Source organism: Dipodomys spectabilis, unplaced genomic scaffold (genome assembly GCF_019054845.1).
Source record: "Dipodomys spectabilis isolate Male_0828 unplaced genomic scaffold, ASM1905484v1 ptg000039l, whole genome shotgun sequence".
NCBI classification, from domain to species: Eukaryota; Metazoa; Chordata; class Mammalia; order Rodentia; family Heteromyidae; genus Dipodomys; species Dipodomys spectabilis.
This window is the reverse complement of record NW_024870716.1, coordinates 7469036-7490755: the sequence shown is the minus strand read 5'-3', so window position 1 is coordinate 7490755 and position 21720 is coordinate 7469036. Positions and strand designations below refer to the sequence as shown.

The 21720-nt window shown below is 38.7% G+C and overlaps 1 protein-coding gene across 1 annotated transcript in view; it reads left to right on the top strand.

Annotated features, from left to right (window-relative positions):
• The window catches only part of Cntn1 (contactin 1), a 164978-nt gene that overhangs the window by 105329 nt on the left and 37929 nt on the right, over nucleotides 1-21720 (top strand). The window contains exon 17 of the mRNA XM_042677745.1: nucleotides 10345-10494. Within this exon, the coding sequence (XP_042533679.1) occupies nucleotides 10345-10494 (150 nt within the window). The remainder of the gene's footprint in view (nucleotides 1-10344; nucleotides 10495-21720) is intronic.

Below are 21720 nucleotides of genomic sequence, written 5' to 3'. Positions count from 1 at the left end.
GAGCACTAGCCTTGAGCAGAAAAGCTCAAGGACAATGCCCAGGACCTGAGTTCAAGCCTTGTGACCAACAAAAAGAAACACAAATACATAACAGCTTAGAGGATGTTGGTAGCTCATGCCTGTAATGAGCTACTTGAGGCTGATATATTTAAGAGGATTGCTGTTTGAGGCCAGCCCAGGCAAAAAGTTTGAGAGACCTCCTCACAACCATTTACTGGGTGTAGTGGTGTGGGCCTGTCATCCCAGCGACAGGAGAGCATGAGAACAGGAAGACTAGGTGATGAAGTTCAGTAGGCCCTATCTCAATATATAAAGCTGAGCGTGGTGGGACAGGTTTGTCATTCTGACTTGGCAAGAAGGGTAAAATAGGAGGAGGCCAGCCCAGGCTAAAGTAAGACCCTATTTCAAAAATAATGAGCAAAAAAATAGGATGGGGGCATGGCTGAGGCAGTACAGCATCTGCACCACAGGCACAAAGCCCAGAGTTCAAACCCCAGTTCTGCTAAACAAAACAAACAAATGGGAAATAAATAAATAACAACCTGGAGATTTTCTTTTTTACAATGAAATGCTTTCTTTCTCAAAACATTTATATTTCCTCTTCCAGTCCTTTAGTTGTAAACAAAACGACAGAGAATTTGTGAAATGATGTATGTACTATTGGCATAGAAATCTACTAACATCCTCCCATACTTTTAAAACGTCTTTAGATTATATATAATACCTAATGAAATCTAGATGCTATGTAAAAAGTTGTTATACTGTATAGTTTAGGGAATAATTAACAAGGAAAAGATTTGTATATGTTCAGTACAGATGCAACAGCCATTTTTTTCTAAGTATTTTCAATTTGCAGTTGGTTTTGTACGTGGAAGCAGACCTCATGGACACAGGGGGCATGTGTATATAGTTTTCTGCAATTGCTTCTAAATAATTTATGAGAAGAAAGAAGAAATGTGTCTAATTTCTATTACCTGTGCTCCTGATTTCCTCCATGCTGTTTCAGGTTACTGTCTAGGTGAAGAACTTCCTTTAGTATGTATCTTGTAAGACAAAACTGCTAGGAACAAATTCTCTGTGTGTTTTTTCAGTTTTGCCTTTACTTTTAAAATGTGGTGGTTTGTGGTGTGTGTGTGTGTGTGTGTGTGTGTGTGTTTGTGGTGTGTGTGTGTGTGTGTGTGTGTGTGTGTGTGTGTGTGTGTGTGTGTGTGTGTGTGTACCATGGCTTGAATTTGGGGTCTTGCATCCTCACTTGGCTTGCTTGCTCAGGCCTGGTGCTATAGTACTTGACTCATATTGTTTTGGAGGTGGAGTCTTAAGGACTTTTTTCCCCTGGTTTGACTTGGAACTTGGATTTCTCTGTATCTCAGCTTTCGAGTAGTTAGGATAACAGTTATAAGCTACCAGCACCTAGCTTAAAATGTAGCTGTATATGATATAGCATTTGTGGCTGACAAGTTGCTTTTTGTTTTTTAAAGTTTTGAATATGTTAGCTTAGATTCTCTTTATTGTATCAGGTTTAAAATACTTTTCTTCTAACCTCAGTTTTTTAAAAATGGTGTTTGAAAGTCTCTTTATACTTACCAATATATTTATTTCTGGGAATTCCATTCCTTCCTGTAAAACTCGATTTCTTTCTAGCTGAATTCCCATAGTGAAGAACTTTTTTCTAGTATAATTCTCATAAGTGAAACACTTCTTATAATACCTTCAGATGCTTGAGTTTCTAAATCTTCAGATTTAGTCTATCAAAATATATCTTTAATTTCATACTTAGGTGTTGTGTTTGCTGGGTATAAATGCAAAGTTGTTTTGTCTTACTTTGAACACCTTAAGAACATTGTTAATTTAGGGTTTTACTTCTTTTGGCGGGGGGGGGGGGGGTCATCATTACTTTGTTATTGTTTTTGCCTGACTACTCCCTGATGCTAAATCAGCTGTGTTTTACCTTATTTCCTTCTACTAATTGGTCCATTTGCCCTGGCTGCTTCCAAAATTCATCTATATAGGTTTTGTTTTGTTTTGTTTTCTGGCTTACAAGAATGGGAGTTTTCTGGCTCCTTGTATTCTCAGATTGCCTTCCTCACCTTGGGAAATATCTCAAGGATTATCTCTTCAAATGACCTCACTTCCCTCTCTCCCCACTTTCTGCCCTCCCTCAACTCGTAGCTTAGATTGTTTGCTATTGTTCCAACATCTGGGACTACAGCAACATTTCCTCGCTTCTATGCAAGTCATGAGATTTATTCCCCTGTGTTTCTTCACAAATTCAGCTGTAGTGACCTTTGGGGAAAAAAAAAGTGGGGGAAGCTGAAAGTGGCACTGTGGCTCTAGTGGTAGAGCGCTAGCCTTGAGCTGAAGAGCTGAGGGACAGCGCCCAGGCCCAGAGTTCAGACCCCACAACCGGCAACTACAACAAAAAGTGTGGGGGGGGGGGTTACTGGTTATCTGTGTGTTCTTTTAGTTAATATACAAAAGAGGAATTTTCTTGTGACTGCATTTTCAGTGAAGTGAAAAGAAGCACTATCCTTTTTCATCTTTACCAAATTGACAAGTGGAAACAGTGAAAACTCTCGGGGCCTATTGTAGAATATTTTTTTTCATTACCTTTATTCCATTCTCCATTTTTTCCTTCCTCCCTTGGCTCTTCCTATCTTCCTCCCTTCTCTGCTTTCTCTCTCCCTCCTTCTCCCTTCCTTCCTTCTTCCTTTCTTTCCTCTCTTCCATCCTTCTTTCTTTCCTTCATTCCTCCCTCTCTCCCTCCCTGCACCCCTCTTTTCTTCTCTCCTTCCCTTTTTTCCCCTTCTTCATCTCTTCCTTTCTTGTTCCTTTTCTTCCTTCCTCCTTCTTTTCCTTCTCCCCTTTTCTCCCTCAGTTCCTTCCTTCCTTCTTTCCTTCCTACCTTCTTTCTTTCTTTGCCTTTCTGTGGCTTTACTTTTTATCATTCTCACTCCAGACATGAACTTATGGATATTTTTGAGGCCACATTCAGATTTCCTATGGGAAAAGGTCAAGAAATCCCCTATGCTGAGATGCCAGTGCCCAGCTTACTTCTTTTCTGCTCTAAAGCACCAAATCCAGGCTGCAGCTCTTCCTGTGCCTTCCTAGATTGTCAATCTACTTTTAAGGCTGGGTCCTGGGCTTGTAGACAAAGTGAGTAGTGTTAGAGCCAGTGAGATGCCTTGAAATGCCCATTTCCAGTCTTAAACACAGCCCTGCTGGTCTAATTGGAGCAAGTGAGTGGTGGTTCTTCCTAAACACTTGTAAATGTTTAGTTTTTAGATTGAGGTAGAAGATTCTAATTATTATAGTGGCTGGTGTTATGCTTAAAGCAATCTGTGTTTTCGTCCCACAGTTATTCTAGCTGTTTCTGAAATGGCTCCAACATGAACAGTGTATCTGCAGGCCAAACACTGTAGCACAGCTTCCAGGCTACTGTAAGTTTTTCGGCCTTAGGATGCATATGATCCTTGCTTCTCTTTTCTTCAAAACAAAGTCACAAACTTTATTCTGAGTTCTACAGGCTCCAGGTATTAATTTGTAAGTACAGCTGTTTTGTACCCGTGGCTGATGTATTTTTTTTTCTCTTTGCTGTACTGGGGTTTGAAGTCAGGGTCTAATGTTTGCCAGGTGAGGGTTGTAATACTTGAGCCATACCCTTCAGAACACTGTCCCTTAGCTTTTTCATTCAAAGCTGGTGCTCCACCACTGGTGTGACAGCTCCACTTCTAGCTTTTTGAAGGTTAATTGGAGGTAAGAGTCTCACGGACTTTGCTACCCAGGCTGACATTGAACTGCAATCCTCACATCTCAGCTTCCTGAGCAGCTAGGATTACAGGTATGAGCTACCAACACCTGGCTCTAAATTGAAAGCTCTTAAAAGGTCTTTGTCTAAAGTACTCCAGTAAGGAGAATGGTTTTTTGCTTTATATAATTTTTGCATGAATTTATATTTCAGCTAAAGCACAACTTAAATACCTATCTAAGAATACACATGACATTTGTTTCTTTTTATTAGAGAATTGCCTGTCACAAGTATTAAACAGTTATGATCTGATTTTCCTTGTTAAGATCATTTGCAAAAAAAAAAAATCATTTGCAAAAAAAAAAAATGTCCTAACTCTAATATTGACCCAGTTAAAACTCAGGTACGAAAGACCCAAAACATAATTTTTTAGGGCTGTCTCTGGAGTGCAGAGCATTCTAGACTTCCTGACTTCAGGAAGAGCATATAGGCTGGGAGGAACTTGGCTGAAGAGCAAGGACACAAAGTCTCTCTTCTAACCATTCTTTTGCCTTTGGCATGGGACATAAATCTGCTGTGCAAACCAAGCTGATTTTTGCTGGGATCAGATCTGTTCCCATCCTATCTGTGTGGGTGGTTTTGGAGAAGAAACAACAACAATCCAAGATGTATGAGGACACTGAGGACTCAGAGAGAAACAACTACAAATATGTGTTGGAGACAAACCGTGTTCAAACAAGCAAATGAAGTAACAATGAAGGAAAGAACTAACAAAGGATCGGCTCCCAGTGGAAAGAAGTAGAAGTAGGCTTAAGAGGATCAGGAGGACTACCCTTCACTCTAGGTAGATCAGAGTCACTTCAGGATTAATACAGGCCTACCAGCCAGACTGAGTATTTTGTGGTCAAGCGGGATTAAGTAGGCCTTCCTTCCTTACCAGTTGCCTGCCTGATTAAGAGATGATGGAGAACACAACACGATGGCCACATACAAGCTAGCTAGTACTTCAACAGAGACCTTACTGATTCTAAATCAATAAAGAATATTAGATTCATCTTTTATGTATATACTTTTGACAAACATGCATTAAGTGCTTCAATGTGAAAACCATTGTGCTGCACATGCACTAAGCTGTGCCGATTTACCAATAAGAGAATAAGAAATGGAAGAAGCATGGGCACATTCACATTGACAGACAGAAAGAAACAAGCAGGGAGGAAGAAGAAATGTTTTGAGTGAAGGTCTGATATAGATAAAGCCAGTGGCAGAGTTCTGGTTGTAATGATGATACAGGCTGGGAAAATTGTCAAAGAAGGAAAGATTTGCTTTCAAATCTCCTTGTGACGTGGTATGAGTCCCCAGAAGGAAGGGGTCAGGGGAAGATGAAAAGTGGCAGAAAGGGTAAATATGATAGGGTACATTGTAAGCAAGTATGGATATGTCAAAATAAAATCACCTGCCAGGCTCTGGTGGCTCATACCTATCATCCTAATTCAGGAGGCTAAGATCTGAGGATTGCAACTTGAAGCCAGCTCAAATAGCAACATCCAAAAGACTCTTACCTCCAATTAACCACCACCAAAAATAATTTTTAAAAAGACTGGAGGTGTGAAGTCAAAGCAGACAGTCTGAAAACATTACAGGATGGAATAGGAGAAACTCTAGGGCTCCTTGGCACAGGCCACAATTTTCTTATAGAGACCCAGAAACACAACAAATCAAAGAAAGGTTGGACGAATAGGATTGCCTGAAATTGCAGAGCTTCTGCATGGCGAAGGACATAGCCAGCAAGATCAATAGAAAGCCCACGGATTGGGAGAAGATCTTCACTAGCCATACAATGGACAAAGGTCTCATATCTAAAATATACTTAGAACTCAAAAAATTAAATCCCCCAACAACAAATATGCAAAGAAACAACTGCCGGATTAATAAGTAGGTAAAGGCTTAAAGAGAAACTTCTCTGAAGAGGAAATAAGAATGGCCAATAGACACATGAAGAAATGCTCAACCTCTCTAGCCATAAAAGAAATGCAAATCAAAACAACATTGAGATTCCACCTCACCTCAGTTAGAATAGCTATAATCAAGAAATCTAACAACAACAGATGCTGGAGGGGACGTGGACAGAAGGGAACCTTACTACATTGTTGGTGGGAATGTAAACTTGTTCAACCACTTTAGAAAGCAGAATGGAGGTTCCTCCAAAAACTCCACCTAGAGCTCCCCTATGATCCAGCAATCCCACTTTTGGGCATTTACCCAAATAATCACAAACAAGACCATACTAAAGCTACCAGCACAACTATGTTTATCGCATTATTTACCATAGCTAGATATGGAACCAATCCAGATGCCCCTCAGTAGATGAATGCATCAAGAAAATGTGACACACACACACACACACACACACACACACACAATGGAATTCTATGCCTCCATTAGAAATAATGACACCACCCCATATGTTAGGAAATGGAAAGACTTGGAAAAAATTATATTAAGTCAAGTAAGCCAGGCCCAAAGAAACATAGGTCCCATGGTTTCCCTTATTTGCAATAACTAGTATATATCTAGAACAAGCAGAAAAGCTCAAAGCTACATATGACCATATAAGATGATGTTAAGTGAAACGAACCCAAGGCTAGTACCCTACCACTTGAGCTACAGTATCACTGGTTTTCTAGTGGCTTATTGGAGATAGGAGTCTCACGGTCTTTCCTGCCTGGGCTGGCTTTGAACCGAGATCCTCAGATCTCAGCCTCCCGAGTAGCTAGGATTACAGGCGTGAGCCACCAGCGCCCGGCTTTGTATTTATAATTTACTATGTGATTTTTTTTGTTTCTTTTCTATGTTCCTCCCCAAGGTATAACCCCTGTTTTCACTGTACTTGATTCCAGTGTCCTGCATCTTGTATATACATTTTTTCTAATTTGGGGAGTGGAAGGAAAAAAACCAAAATGTTAAATAGGAATACAGACAACTTCAGGCGCAGGGGGAGGTGGGGTAGAGGTTGGGGATGTGGGGAGGGAAGTGATGGTAGGGGAAAAACAAAGGAAGGGGTAACAATGCTCAATAGGAAATGTACTCATTACCTTTCTCATGTAACTGCAACCCCTCTGTACAGTATCTTTACAATAAAAATATATATTTTAAAAAAAGACTGGAGGTGGAACTCTCACTTAAGTGGTTGAGTACCAGCTGTGAGCAAAAAAGTCAATGTCCAGCCCTGAGTTCAAGCCCCAGTACCAGTACACCTCCCTCTGACATACACACACACACACAGAAACACCCTTTTACAATTAAATAGGTAGAAGAATCACATTTAATTAGATAGATAGATAGATAGGTAGATAGACACACATATTACCTGTTAGTTGGTTTTTGCTCAGCTATTTCTTTTTTTTTTATTATCTTTTTTTTTTGGTGCCCATCCTAGGGTTTAAACACAGGGTCTGGGAGCTGTCCTTAGCTTTATTGCTCAAAGCTAGTGCTCCACCACTTGAGCCACAAAAAAAGCTTCCAGCTTTTTTTGGTAGTTTATTGGAAATAAGAGTCTCACAGTGCCGAGTGCCAATGGCTCATGCCTATAATCCTAACTACTCAGGAGGCTGAGATCTGAGGATCATGGTTCAAAGCCAGCCTTGGTTCAAAGGAAAAGCCGTGAGATTCTTATCTCTAATAAATGACTCAGAAAACCAGAAGTGGCACAGTGGCTCAAGTGGTAGAGCACTGGCCTTGAGCTGAAGTGCTGAGGGACAGTGTTTAGGCCCAGAGTTCAAGCCCCATGACCAACAACAACAACAGAGTCTCACAGACTTTTTTCTGTTCAGACTGGCTTCAAAGTGCAATCTTCAGATCTCAGCCTCCTGAATAACCAAGATTACAAGCGTGAGCCACCAGTGATCAGTTTGATAAGCTATTTGTAATTCTTAAACAGATGGTTTTAGTGAGAGGTATTACTATCTCCCAAAGCATGTTTGTCTTATATATTTATGATTTCATAGCACTGATGCTAACATAAAAAAGAGTGAGTAAGATTGGTTTTGCTTGAAACAAAGCAGATTTTATGCTATTAGCAAACCTGATAGGAAATAGTATTACTTTATACATTTATAATTCTTTCTTTACTCATTTAGAAGGTACATTCTGGAAGTTCATTTTTTTTCTTTTTTTAAAAATTATGAACAAAGTTGTTGTTGTTGTTGTTTTGGTATTAACTCCACTCTGGTAAAAGTAAAAGAAAGCTCATGAAGGGACTGATTTCTTGATATGCATTTCTGGGCCTAAAGTTTCTCACTTGGGTCTGTCTTCTCAAGCTAGTAATTCCCAAGGCTCTTTGCTTAATTTTCTTCCTTTCTTCATCTCAGTCATTAAACTTAAAGCCCAAGTTCTTACTGGAAGTACAACTCCTAACCTAAAGTGATTGTAGTTGACCTCTCCTGTCTTATCTCCCATTCCCAGTGGCCAAGTATGATTTTTCTATTCATAATATAACCAGATCACTGATGAGTTCTCTGATATTTTCATATGGGATCCTCTCACATGCCTGAATTCAGTCTGTCACCTACAGTCCCCTGTTCCACAGCTGGTTCTTTCTGTCCCAACCCAGTGATACATGCTCACACATGCTAGCTGTTCAGCTGCTTGGAAGAGTCCCAATGGGGCCTTGGCCACCAAGAGAACCCCAGATCTTTGCCAAGATGTGTTATTTGGAGTGCTTCCAGCATGTCCTTTCTTCAAGTGCTTAAATGGTACTGAAGTTTTGCAGCACAGGAAACAGGAAAAAGGATCCTACTGCATCTTTGAGACTTCTATAAAACCCTCTTACTCAGACCCTCCAACCTACCAAGTGACAGATCGTTCTTATCAGTTCCTTCTTTTAAGCCTCTGCATTGGTTTCCTAGGGCTACTGGAACAAATTTCTACAAGTTTATATAAATCTAGCCAATGCTAGTTTCTGGTGACTCCAGATGTTCTCTGTCTGACTACATCAGTTTATTGTCACCCTTGATTCCATACAGGGCTCAGTTTTGTTAAAAAGTATACACTGGGGTGGGGATGGGAAGGTACCATACTTAGAGGCACAACCATCAGATATGGTGATATGTTTCTCCTTTCCTCCATGTGACTGGATAAAGATCCACAATTTAACATTCATTATTCCATTTACTTAAAAGGGAAGTTCCCCTTTGTATGAACTAAATTCAGACTCTGATTTTTGTGTGAGGGAAAGGGTGGAAGAGATAAGAGATAATGAGGCAGAGTGAAAATCAAGGGGAAGATGACATCAAATTTTTAATAAAAAATACATGTCAGTTGTATAGAACAAAACCATTTAAAAAAAAAAGAATAGAAAGACGTACAATTAGAGTCCAGAAGAGTAAAACTCAGAGCAGGATGAGAATGATCTAAGCTATCAGGGAATGTGTCTAAAAGTAGAAAACGGGGCCCTGAAATGCTTTGCATTTATTATTGGAATGAGTAAACATCTTTTAAAATTGGATATTCATGATTTGCATAACCAGATAAAAAATTCCCTAAATATTAACATAATGAATCATAGACAAGCCCAAAGGAATAAGTTTTCCAAATAAGTAGTGTGGCAAGTATTTACACGGCTATGTATTTACAAGTTAATAATTAAAAATATGCAGGATTTACAGTAAGGTAGAGACCTTTCATGGTTGTATAAGCCAGGTAAGAGCATATCCTAACTGTAATACTGTAACTTGGAATTATTCATTATTATCCAATGCTGTGAATTCTATTATTGTATTTATATGCCTCTGTGAGTGTATGTGTGTGTGTGTGTGTGTGTGTGTGTGTGTACATGGTAGTACTAGAGCTTGAACTCAGAGCCTGGGCACTGTCCCTTAGCATTTTCATACTCAAGGCTAGTGCTGTACCACTTGAGCCACAGCTCCACTTTTTTGCTTTTTGCTGGTTAGTTAGCTTTGAACTGTGATCCTCAGATCTCAGCCTGGTGAGTAGGTAGGATTACAGGTGTGATCTACCAGTGCCCAGCCCATTATAGCATTTATTATCATTTCTCTAGATGATGTAGTCTAAATCTACAAACCCAGCTAAAAAAAAGTTCTGTATGTTACCCTTTTGTACCCTAGTAATAAGTCATCTGCTACTCATGGACTACTCTAGTGGCAGTTCATAAAATTTCCCCTCCTCTGTGTGTGTGTGTGTGTGTGTGTGTGTGTGTGGCAGATATGTGGAAGGGGTAATCAGGATATCTTCCTAAGGTCTACCACCAAGATATATAAAATATAACTCTATGCTGCTGGTGTACCCTTGGGCTGGTAGCAAAGGCATGACCTAAGAGCATTTAGGAATGCTAAATTTCATTCTTTGCACCTCGGGCTTTATAAATAAAAGGTGGATTATATACATGCTTCTCTTACTAGTCTATTGCTTATTAATGATCTCTCTTTTTACTCTTTTGAACTTAACATTTTGTCTTTCCTAGATGCTATTTATACTCTAAGATCTATGCATCCTTTGCTCTAAAGGAAGAACATGAGATTAAGAGATTATGAAAATGATCAACTATTCAATGACTTACATGTAATGTTTATTTTATTTAGATCCCCCAATTATTGAAGGAAACATGGAGGCCGCAAAAGCAGTGGATTTAATCCCATGGATGGAGTATGAATTTCGTGTGGTAGCAACCAATACATTGGGCATGGGAGAGCCCAGTTTACCATCAAACAGAATTAAAACAGATGGTGCTGGTATGTACAAGAGCACTTTGTACTTTAAAAGGCTTCTAGATACATGATGGCTCATTCCTATAATCCTAGTTACCTAGGAGGCTGAGAGCTGAGGATACTGATTCAAATCAGCCCAGGCAGATCAATCAGAGAGAATCTTTTTTTGTGTGTGTGTGTTGGGGGGGTCCGGTCGTGGGCCTGAACTCTGGGTCTGGGTGCTGTCTCTCAGCTCTTCAGCTCAAGGCTAGCACTCTACCACTTGAGCCACAGCGCCACTTCCGGCTTTTTTTTTCTGCTTATGTGATGCTGAGGAATCGAACCCAGGACTTCAAGCATGCAAGGCAAGCGCTCTACCACTGAGCCACTTTTCCAGCCCCTCGGAGAGAATCTTATCTTCAGTTAACAGTCCCAAAGCTGTAAGTGGAGGTGTGGCTCAAGTGATAGAGTGTCAAGCCTGGAGTGAAAAAGTAAAGCAAGAGTTCAAGATCTTGAATTCAAGCCCCACTACTAGTACCAAAAATGAAAATAAAAACAGTCTCTAAATACAGTGGTCACTTTAATATATAGTGGGATTTACTTGGAAGTAAGTGCTCTTCAGTGATTCCTATAAGAAAGCATATTTCTGTGCACATGTAATTCACATGTGTATATTTAACTTTCCTGGGAAACCAGGAAAGGAAACAGGAATGTTCCAGATATTTTGGCATAATTAATGCATGCAGAGAATAGACATCATTGCATATTTCACCAAAGACTTATTGAAAGGAAATGGTATTTAGAAGATACACTTAAATGTAATTCAGAATCGTAGCCAGGCAGACCCTGGATTGAGCAGGTGCCATGATTTAGAACTTTTACAATTTTATGCATCTGTCAGAGATATTTATACTTGAATGCCTGCATGGACCAGGGGTGTGGGCAGGGAAAGGTGACAGAAGGATGCTTCCAATATGGGTCACTTGCAAAGTCACAGTATCTCCAAGAAATAATTGTTTGGTTTCTTGGTTTTTAGTTTAGGTTTTTAATGTGTGTGTGTGTGTGTGTGTGTGTGTGTGTGTGTGTGTGTGTGCCAATCCTGCGACTTGAACTCAAGGCTTGGGCACTATCCTTGAGCTTTTTTCTCCTCACTAATAGTCTACCACTTGAGCCACAGCTACCCTTTTGGCTTTTTTGGATTAATTGGAGATGAGAGTCTCATGGATTTTCCTGCCTGAGTTGGCTTTATACCTCAATCCTCAAATCTCATCCTCCTAAATAGCTAGGATTACAGGCATGAGCCACCTTGCCTGGTTTTAATTTTATTTTTTGACAGTGTCACCATCAACCTGCCCTTAAAAAAAAATTATACCTCAATGTAGACTGTTCTTCTAAATCAGGCTTAAATTTATACACTAACACCAAGTCATTTAATTAGCTTTCACTGCAAGAAATGCTTTCCTCTTTTTCCCTTTTCTTCTATGTTTCTAAGGCAAAATGTTATTCTAATACTAGCTCTTTTTTATTTCCTTGCCTTTCAAAAAGATTTTTTCCCTTTGTAGACTCTTGAGTTCATTTATTTTGATTATGCCATGCCAAACTTCAGTGATCTATTTTGGGGAAAAGATTTTCAGCAGATGACAAACTGTCATTAAAATTCTGCTGTGATCTCTTAATATCACTTATCCTCATTTCTAGCCACCCCAGTTCCTTGGGCTAAGTTCAAAACAGAAGTATGAGTTATGATGATTTCAGGTTTTTTTTTAAGCCAAGTAATTGACAGGGACAGCTACCAATAAGTTGTCTCTTATAGTTGCAAGCAATTTCATGTAATTTATTACATAAAAATGATGACTCTGAAATAAGGAAGGAAAATACATTAAAATATCTGGTCTCAGAAGCAGAGTTGTGGCTCAAGTGGTACAGTGACAGCCTTGAGCAAAAAAAGAAAAAAAGAAAGCTGAGGGACAGAGCCCAGGCCCTGAGTTTAATTCCCAGTTACTAGCATGTATGTGTGGGCATGTGCACGTGCACACACACGCACACACACACACACACAAAAGTAAAAGTAAAACAAGGTAAAATAAAATGCCTGGTCTGTTGGAGAATTTTCATTTATATTTCATTTCAAACTCATAATAATATTTTGATGTAGACTATGAAGTCTACAGCCCATCAAAAGACAGTAGACCCAGAGACTTAAGAGATACTTTACCTAAGTTCATATATATTTGTGACATTTAAAATCGGATCTGACATTACTTCTTTATTCCTATTCTTGTGCCCTCTTTCTTTGTCCTCCTTTCTCTCTTTTCTTCTCCTTTTTCTCTCTTTCATTCTCTTTCTCTTTCTCTCTCACACATTCGCACATAGTACTGGGGTTTGAAGTCAGGGCCTACTAGCTAAACTGATACTCTACACCTTGAGCCAATTGGATCCCCAAAATTAATAGCTTATGCTTGTAGTCCTAGTTCTTCAGAAGGCTGAAATCTGACAATTGCTTTTCAAAACTAGCCTGGTCAGTAAATTCCATGAGACTCAACTCCAATTAACCATCAAAATTAAAAAAAAAAAAAAAAAACCCGAAATAGATCTATGGCTTAAGTGGTAGAGGGCTAGTCCTGAACCAAAAAACTCAGGGTCAGCCTCCAAGCCCTGAGTTTAGTCCTCAGGACCATCACAAATAAGAAAACTCAATTTACACAAGCCTCTGTTCAGGTTCTAGTAAAAACCTGAATTTCATCCTTAACTGTGAAGCTAGATATCACCTAAATGTTATTATTTTTTAACGTGTCTACCTACGAAATGAACACACATTTTCTTTTCTTCACCACATAGAATTCTTATTAGGACATGGAGCTCATCCACAGGAAGCTGTGTAAAACACAGATACTATATGACCAGGATCCTGTGGTTTATTAGTAACTATTATTGTTGTTGTTATTATTATTCTCTAGAGCCCCCTATACTTGCACACATAATTTCTTGAAAAACAAAATGAAAAGGAAAATGGGGCACAACTTGGCTGGTGGTTTTGACCACATAATTTCACACTGAGAGATAACGCACTTGATTTTGTTTGCACAAGCATGAATCTTTAGAACAAAATTGCAGGAAAATACCAAGAGATTAAGTTTGTCTAAATAAACATTTCGGTTAACACTTACAACAAATCAGTCTCAAATATAGACTTTTTTCCTTGTTGGTGGTACTGGGGTTTTAACTCAGGATAACCTGTCTGCTCATCTGAAACTCTACCATCTTGGGCCATACCTCCAGTCCCTTCACTGGTTATTTTGGAGATGGAGTCTAGAAGATTTTTCTGCCCAGGCTGGCTTTAAACCACCATCCTCAAATCTCAGCCTCCTAAGTAGCTAGAAGTAAAGATATGAGCCACTAGTGTTCAGCTAGAATCTTTTGTTTTTGGTCATACTAGTGTTACCTATGCCTCTGGATGTTGGGGTGTCAAATAGGAAAAAAGATATCAATGCATCAAGGTAAAGTTTACTTCTGCAGAAGTGTGCATTATCAGCCAAAATCCAGCAAGCAAGCACTGTTTTATCCCTAATGCAGTGGGCATCAGATTTTGAACCTGAGTTGAAAAGGATGTGGCTTAATTAACAGGAAAAGGATATAACTTAAGATTCAATGAGCTTGTAACAGGATTTCTTAATTCAAGTGCAACAAGTATAAAATATAACTAGAATACAATCAACCAAGGACAACTGCCTGGCCAAAGCAGGATCTTTTCAGAAAAACAATTCTCACATGATAGACAAAAAGAAGTAGCATATTTTGATGGGAAAAAATGATGACTTTCCTCATACTAGAATTATCCTTGTTCAATAGGAAGGAAAACTTGGGCAAACACTTGCTAGACAAACACTGTATAATTAGCTATGCCTCCAGCCCCTCTCTCTTTCTGTCTGCTATTCTTTGCTGTAGGTTAGTTTTTAGATAAGGTTTCACATTTTTGTCCAGTGTCCAGCCTGGACCACAGCCCTCCTACCTATGATCTTCCATGCAGCTGAGATGACAGGTGCATAACAACCGGACATGGCTTATTTGTTGAGATGTGGTCTTACAAAGTTTTTGCTTGGTGTGGCCTAGAATTGTGGTCCTCTTCATCTCTGCAGAAAGTGATACACAAGCATGGTGGGTCCTTGTTCTGTGGCAGTATAGAAATACACCCAGGAACAGCAAACACAGTTACAGTAAGGTAGCAAAGAGTTTATTTAACAAAGAGAAAGTAAAGGCCACTCAGAAGAATGCTCAGAGGGATATGGAAACCAGCTGTCTACCATGTAGACTGGGACCTATGTTTTTATTGTCCCTCTGGCCTTTTCCTCTTCCCTTTATACCATTTGTCAGATTGTGATTGGTTTGTTTGAAACAGGAAGACCTTCCCCTGGGTGGTAGTCACAGAATGGTGGCTTATGAGAGGGCTGGCCTGAGTTAGAGCAAGACCCAAGACCCTCCAGAGGGTGACAGCCACTGGATGGTAGAGAGCAGTTAGCTTGAACCTGTGGGCTATTTGCCTTCATAAAGATCACTGATATGAGCCATTGAGTCTTTTATTATTCAGCTTTTGTGGCTACCACAGCTTACATACACGTTACACATGGTCTTATTTAGTGCTTAATCCTCTGCCGGTACTGCATAACTTCATGAAATTATCATTATTTCATACATTTTTGAGACAAGGTCTCACTATGTAGGCCAGGCTGGCATGGAATTCCGCATCCTCCAAGTGCTGGGATCACAGGTGTGCACCAACACACCTCTCATTATTTTTTTTAGAGTTTATTTTCTTGTAAAGATGCTGTACAGAGAGGTTACAGTTACATGAGTAAGGTAATGAGCACACTTCCTGTCGATTATTGTTACCCCTCCTCTGTTTTTCTCCTACGATCTCTTCAGTCCTCCCCTTCCCCCACTCCTCCCCTCTTCCCCAAGTTGTAAAGTTCATTCCCAACATAATGTCTTGTAAGTATCACTGTTGCAGTGCATCATCCTGGATCCTTGTTTCAGCATTTTGTTATTTCCCTTTCTCTCCCCAAATTAGATAAATGTACATACAAGATGCAAGGTACCAAAATCAAATATACTAACAACAAGGATATACCATAGGCAGAAGAACATACAAAAGAAATTTTAAAAAATCACATAGTATATTAAAAACATCAACAAAGAAAAACCTCTTTTGTCCATATCTTGGGGTTCATTTCACTTAGCATCATCTTATGTGTACATAGCTTTTGGGCTTTTCTGCTCATCTGATAACATTATCCTAGACATATACTAAGTATTGCAAATGAGGGAAGCCATGGGTCCTATATTTCTTTGGGTCTGGCTTACCACACCTCTCATTATTATTCCTAATTTTACAAATTTCTATTTTACAAATAGAAAGAAAAACCTGGATTCAGGTCTAGACTTGTGTCATTCTAAAAAGCTTTATCCTAAACCTTTTACTGAAGATGGAGTGCAGTATTGAAGCTCTAAGCTATCAATCCTGGGGTGGATAGCTGCTTTAAATGCTCTGTGATTTATTGTTCAAAAGCTCTGTGAGTCAGTTCAAGGTGGTGTGCACCTTGTCATTTCCAGTAACTCGGGGAAGCACAGGCAGGAAGGTTGCAGCTCAGCCCAGGTATAAAATGAGTCTCTATCTTGAAAATAATACATAAAGGCTGAGCACAGTGGTCATGTTAAGAATCTTAGTTACTCAGGAGACAGAGATCTGAAAAGCTAAGGAAATGGGGTTCAAGTGGTAGCAGTAGCCAAAAGCAAGCAAGCCAAGTTAAAGCCCTAGAATGGACAAAAACAAAAAAAGAAAGAAAACAGTAACACAAAAGGGGCTTCAAATGGTAGAATATGGGCTAAGCAAGCATTAGCCAATAGACCAAAACCCCAGTAAAGTGTGTTAGAATTAGCATACATTAGTTGTACAAAGGGGAGGGTTTCTTAGTGACATTTCCACAGAGAAGCAACTGGATCTTTAAAGATACCTCAGTGTTTCTATTAGAAGAATTTGGAGAGGTTGCAGGCTCGGTTCAGTTAGTAGAGCACTAGCCAGTGAGCAAGTTCAAGTTGCAGCCTTGGACCAAAAAATTGGCTCTGTGATTTCAGACACATTACTTAACCTCTCTCTGTCTCAATATGAGAATTATTTATTCTGTGGGTCACTTTTAGGAGTCAAAAGCATAAGAAAAGCCACACCATGGCATGTTAATATTGACTCAAAATATTTTTGCTATTAATGTTCATTTTAAACTTTAATCCAAATACAGGGACTCCTTCAGAACTTTGAAATTGGCCCGTTCATTTGTCAACAAAGGAGATCATAATTGCATGTAATTTTTAATCATCATAAGAGAATCACTTTACATCTTCATTATCATAAAATTTCGGCAGGATTTCCATTTCTGTTTCCTTCCACCTGCTTCCCAATAGGCATAAAATGATACATATACATTTTCATTTTAACAAGAAAAATGAAAACATCTTCTCAATGTTTGTCTTAGTATGTGTCATGGTAAAAAAAAAAAAAAAAAAAAAAACAAAGAACTAAGAGATGCCCAGAATGTGTTGTGTGGGACAAAGCCTCCTTCCATGTGATGGAAAGGTCAATCCTGAGCCTCATTAGGCTGATGGAAGGAGCTGACATTATCCAATACCACACCTGCTTTCTTCTGTCCAATGACTTCACATTCAGATCTGGACACACAGTCATTGGAATCCTTAGGATTCAGACAGGTACATTCTAAAATGAATGTTCCCAAATGAAGAATTAGACAAACATGTTTGCAATTCATTGGAACCTGTTTCATTTTGACTGTGAGAAAGAGATAACAAAAGCATCCTTTGAAATAATGTGTCATCAGAAGACACATCTCCCAAGCTACTAGCACAGAAGGTACATCTCCTGAAGGTCCATACCCTGAAATAGTGCCTGTGGGATTCTCGTGACAGCTTTGATGTTTTCGATCAGTTCAAAGCAGTCTAAGGAAGAAAAAGAATAAGAAAGCTAAAATCAACACTTTCATATTATGTAAAAAGCCTTAATTCATGTCTGATAGAGCTATTTTGCTCTTTGAATTAATTTCTTTCTCTATTTCTTTTTTTAAAAGATACAAAAAACAGGAGAGGAACAATACTAAGAATATATTTTGTAGCTGGAAAATGTTAAAGTTACTTGTAATCAATAAACAAGCAAAAGAACTGAATTTTTTTCTTTTTCTTTTTGACAATATTGAGGTTTGAAAGAACACATTCTTTTCAGGGGGATATATTAAAGTTTGAACTCTCCAACTTGCTAGGCTGGTGCTCTACCACTGAGCCATGCCTCCAGCATGAATCTCTTTTTTTAAGAAGCAGTGTGTAGATATTTTAGAAGACCTGAATTAGAATTGTGAGAGACAATATAACCTGAGCAAGTTCTTTGGGATTTTATTTGCTGTCCTATAAAATGAGAATAATGCTATTTTATTCTTCAAAGTGCTGATCTGACTGCCCAATTAAGTGAGGTATACAAAAAATAATTTCTAAGTTCAGGTGACTTGATCATTAAGATGGATCATTCATTCACTCAGAAAAGTTTTATAAACTAGAAATTATTTAACACAAAATCAAAAGTAGTTGTATGAGCCAGACACTGGTAGCTTACACCGTAAGCTTAGCTATTCAAAAGACTGAGAACTGACCATCACAGTTCAAAGCCAGGAAAGTCCATGAGACTCTTATCTCCAATTTACCACCAAAAAAAAACAAAATGGAGGTGTGGCTCAAATGGTAGAGCACCAGTGTTGATTGATAAAGCTAAGAATGAGTATAAAGCCTTGAAGTTCAAGCCCTAATATCCCACAAAACGAGTGAAATTTGTAAACATTATGATGTAGAAGAGCCAAATCTATTTTGATTTCCTTTCAAACAAATGACATTTGCCAAAGAGTGAACTAGGAATTATACATACTTTTGCTTATTTTAAATATTCTATAACAACTAGCTTGGAGTCTTTGTAAGAATTTTGCTATGCATTGTGTTTATTTTAGTTCTGTAACTGACCTTTTGACTTAAGGAATCCTGCCTTGCCTGTGTCCATTTTACTGTTTGAGAATAAAAAACAAAACCTACCATTTCTTCCTTATAGGATGCTAAGACATCAATATTGCTGTGAAGTGTCTTGGCCTCCATGTCTTTCTTATGTACAATGGGAAGAACACCAGTTCCACAAGGTAGATGCCTTAAAAGTGTTAGCAATCTGCTCCAGCATCAAACCAGCATCACATCAGTTACAAAGATCTTTTGGTTTTGGAATGACCAAAAAATCATACAGTTTCTTTGTTCATATTACCATCTCTTTGGAATTAGATATTTAAGTGCTTAAGGATGTAGATGTCAGGATAGCATAACAAAAAGTGTTAGACTTGTTAATGCTCTGGATCACAACATTACTTATGTTACCACTTTGAATCTCTTATGAAACTTTTTTTAAAAATCATAATGAGTTAAAGTGATGAATGTATTTAAATGCCAAGTATTTAGACATTCAAATACCAGAAGAAAATAAACAGTGTTAGTTTTTTCTTTTTGTTCTTTTTTTTGGGGGGGGAGTTCAGTTTTGGGGCCTGAACTCTGGGCCTGCGTGCTGTCCCTCAGCTCTTCAGCTCAAGCCTAGTGCTCTACCACTTGAGCCACAGCGCCACTTCCGGCTTTTTTCCTTTTTGCTTATGCGGTGCTGAGGAATCGAACCCAGGGCCTCATGCATGCAAGGTAAGCACTCTACCACTGAGCCACCTTCCCAGCCCAATTTTTTTTTCACAGGAGAAAAATAATCATAGAACTGATTTGATTTTTTTGTTATTGTTTTTGGTGCCAATTCTGATTCTTGAACTCAGGGCCTCAGCACTGTCCCTGAGCTTTTTAGGTCAAGACTAGTGCTTTACCATTTGAGCCACAGCTCCACTTCTGGCTTTTTTGGTGGTTAATTGGCGATAAGAGTATCACAGACTTTACTGTCCACGCTATCTGTGAGCCCCAATCCTCAGAGCTCAGCTTCCTGAGTAGCTAGGGTTATAAGCATGAGCCACCAGCACTCTGCTCAGTGCCCAGCTCTGACTTATTTTTTTTGGAGGTGGGGGGGGCTATACCTGAAATGCTAAGACATGTTTATAAACAACCTAGGATAGTCTCTATTCCATTTAAAATATTGCAAAATGACAAGTTAAAACATCTCACTGTTATCCACCTTTCATACCCAAATCTTAGTATTTTTCTAAATATTAGCTTAAACTTGTATTAATGATTTATTGTTCAAAGAATGGCCTGGAGCCTGAAATTAAATAAATGTCCTTGTGTGTAGGGTGATTTACTTTCCTTTAGCTAATCACTATGTGGCGGATCCTCTGGTTTTAGTGGGACTAGAACAAATAGAGCAGCAACTAATATTCCAAGGTTCAAGATGGATATGTGTTGGTGCATAATTCCATGTACAAATATTCCACCAACCAGCTTAGGCTGAAAATAAGCATGCAAAACTAAGTGGGAGAAATTAAGTCAATAATTAATGTAAGCATACTGTGCAAACACTCCTAAGATATAACTTTATCTCTGTGCTTTTGTTGATTGTATTCAACAGCATGGGTGTAATGGTAATTTTTGAATCAATCTTGAATCACTTAACTTGTCGCATGCTAAGAACAATTTGTAAATCCAGGTGCTAGTGGCTCATGCATGTAATGCTAGCTATTCAGGAGGTTGAGATGTGAAGATAGAGGTTAAAAACCAGCCCAGGCCAGAAAGTACCTGAGACTCTTTATCTCTAAATCAGGAGCAAAAAGCTGGAAGTAGAGGTATGGGTCAAATGGTAGAGCTCCAGCTTTGCATGGATAAAGCAAACTGAAAGTGCAAGGCCTTGAGTTCAAGACCTAGTACTAACAGAGAAAAAACAAAGAATGTAACAAACTTTATAAAATGGAAATGTGGCCAATGGAATATACACATAATTCATTTTTAGTTCTGTTCTAAATAAAAAGAAGAAAATTGGTCTTAAGGAAAAGCATTACAGAAGAATGCTTTGGCAAATATGTTTGTTCCCAGGAATGCAAAATTTGATTCAACAAATTGTAGTATAATAAATTATTTCAGTTTTTTAACATTTTTTGCCTATGACCACTTAACTTCCATCTCAAGTTGAACAAATTATATTTGACTTATTCATTATAGTAGGACAATGCACTTTTTGTTTTTCTATAGCATGTAGAGTTTTTACTTCAAACTATGAATCATGGGGTTAGAAGTTTCCAGAATTATTTTAATATAGCAGCCTTCAATGTGTATTTTAATGTAAGAGCTACCAATACTTTATCTTTCAATGTTCCTATGTAACCCATTTTACCTGCTAAAACTCATGTGGTAATAGTTGAATAAAAAATTAAAATCTCTCAAATTTTAGCAGGCACTGGTGGCTCATGTTTATAATCCTAGCTAAAAGGCTGAGATCTGAGGATTGAGGTTTAAAGCCAGCCTGGGGAGAAAAGTCTATGAAAATTTTATATCCATGAAGAAAAAGCTGTAGCTCACATGGTAAAGCACTAGAAAAAGCTGTGGCTCACATGGTAAAGCACTAGCCTTGAGTGAAAAAGCTAAGGGACAGTACCCAGGCCCTGAGTTCAAAATCCAAGTACTGGGACACACACACACACACACACACACACCCCTTATATTTAATCATGAAATCATTTCATTTTTAGATATAAGGAAAACCACACCTTTGTTTTTGTACAATGTATGTATATTTCAACATACACACACGCACACACACACACACACACACACACACACAATCTTAATGGCTAGCATATAGAAATTTGAAGTATGTCTCTTTGAATCAAAATTCAGTGAGCACTCTGAAAATGGGGTAGCCAGGTCCTGTTGAGACAGGACTTAGGGACTCCTAAAAAAATGACATTCCATCACTTCAAAGTGCTAGATTTGGAAATGATCTCTCACCTAGAGCCAATATCTTTGTGTGAGAAAAATGTATGTCTTGCTGGGTTGCTGGTAGCTCCTGCATGTAAATCCTAGCTACTTGGGAGACTGAAATATGAGGATCACAGTTCAATGTCAGCTTGGTCAGGAAAGTCTATGAGAATCTTATCTCTAATTAATCATCAAAAGCCAGAAGTGGAGCTGTGACTCAAGTGATAAGAGGCTAGCCTTGAGCAGAAAACCTCGGGGATGGTGCCCAGGGCCTGAGTTCAAGCCAAGGAC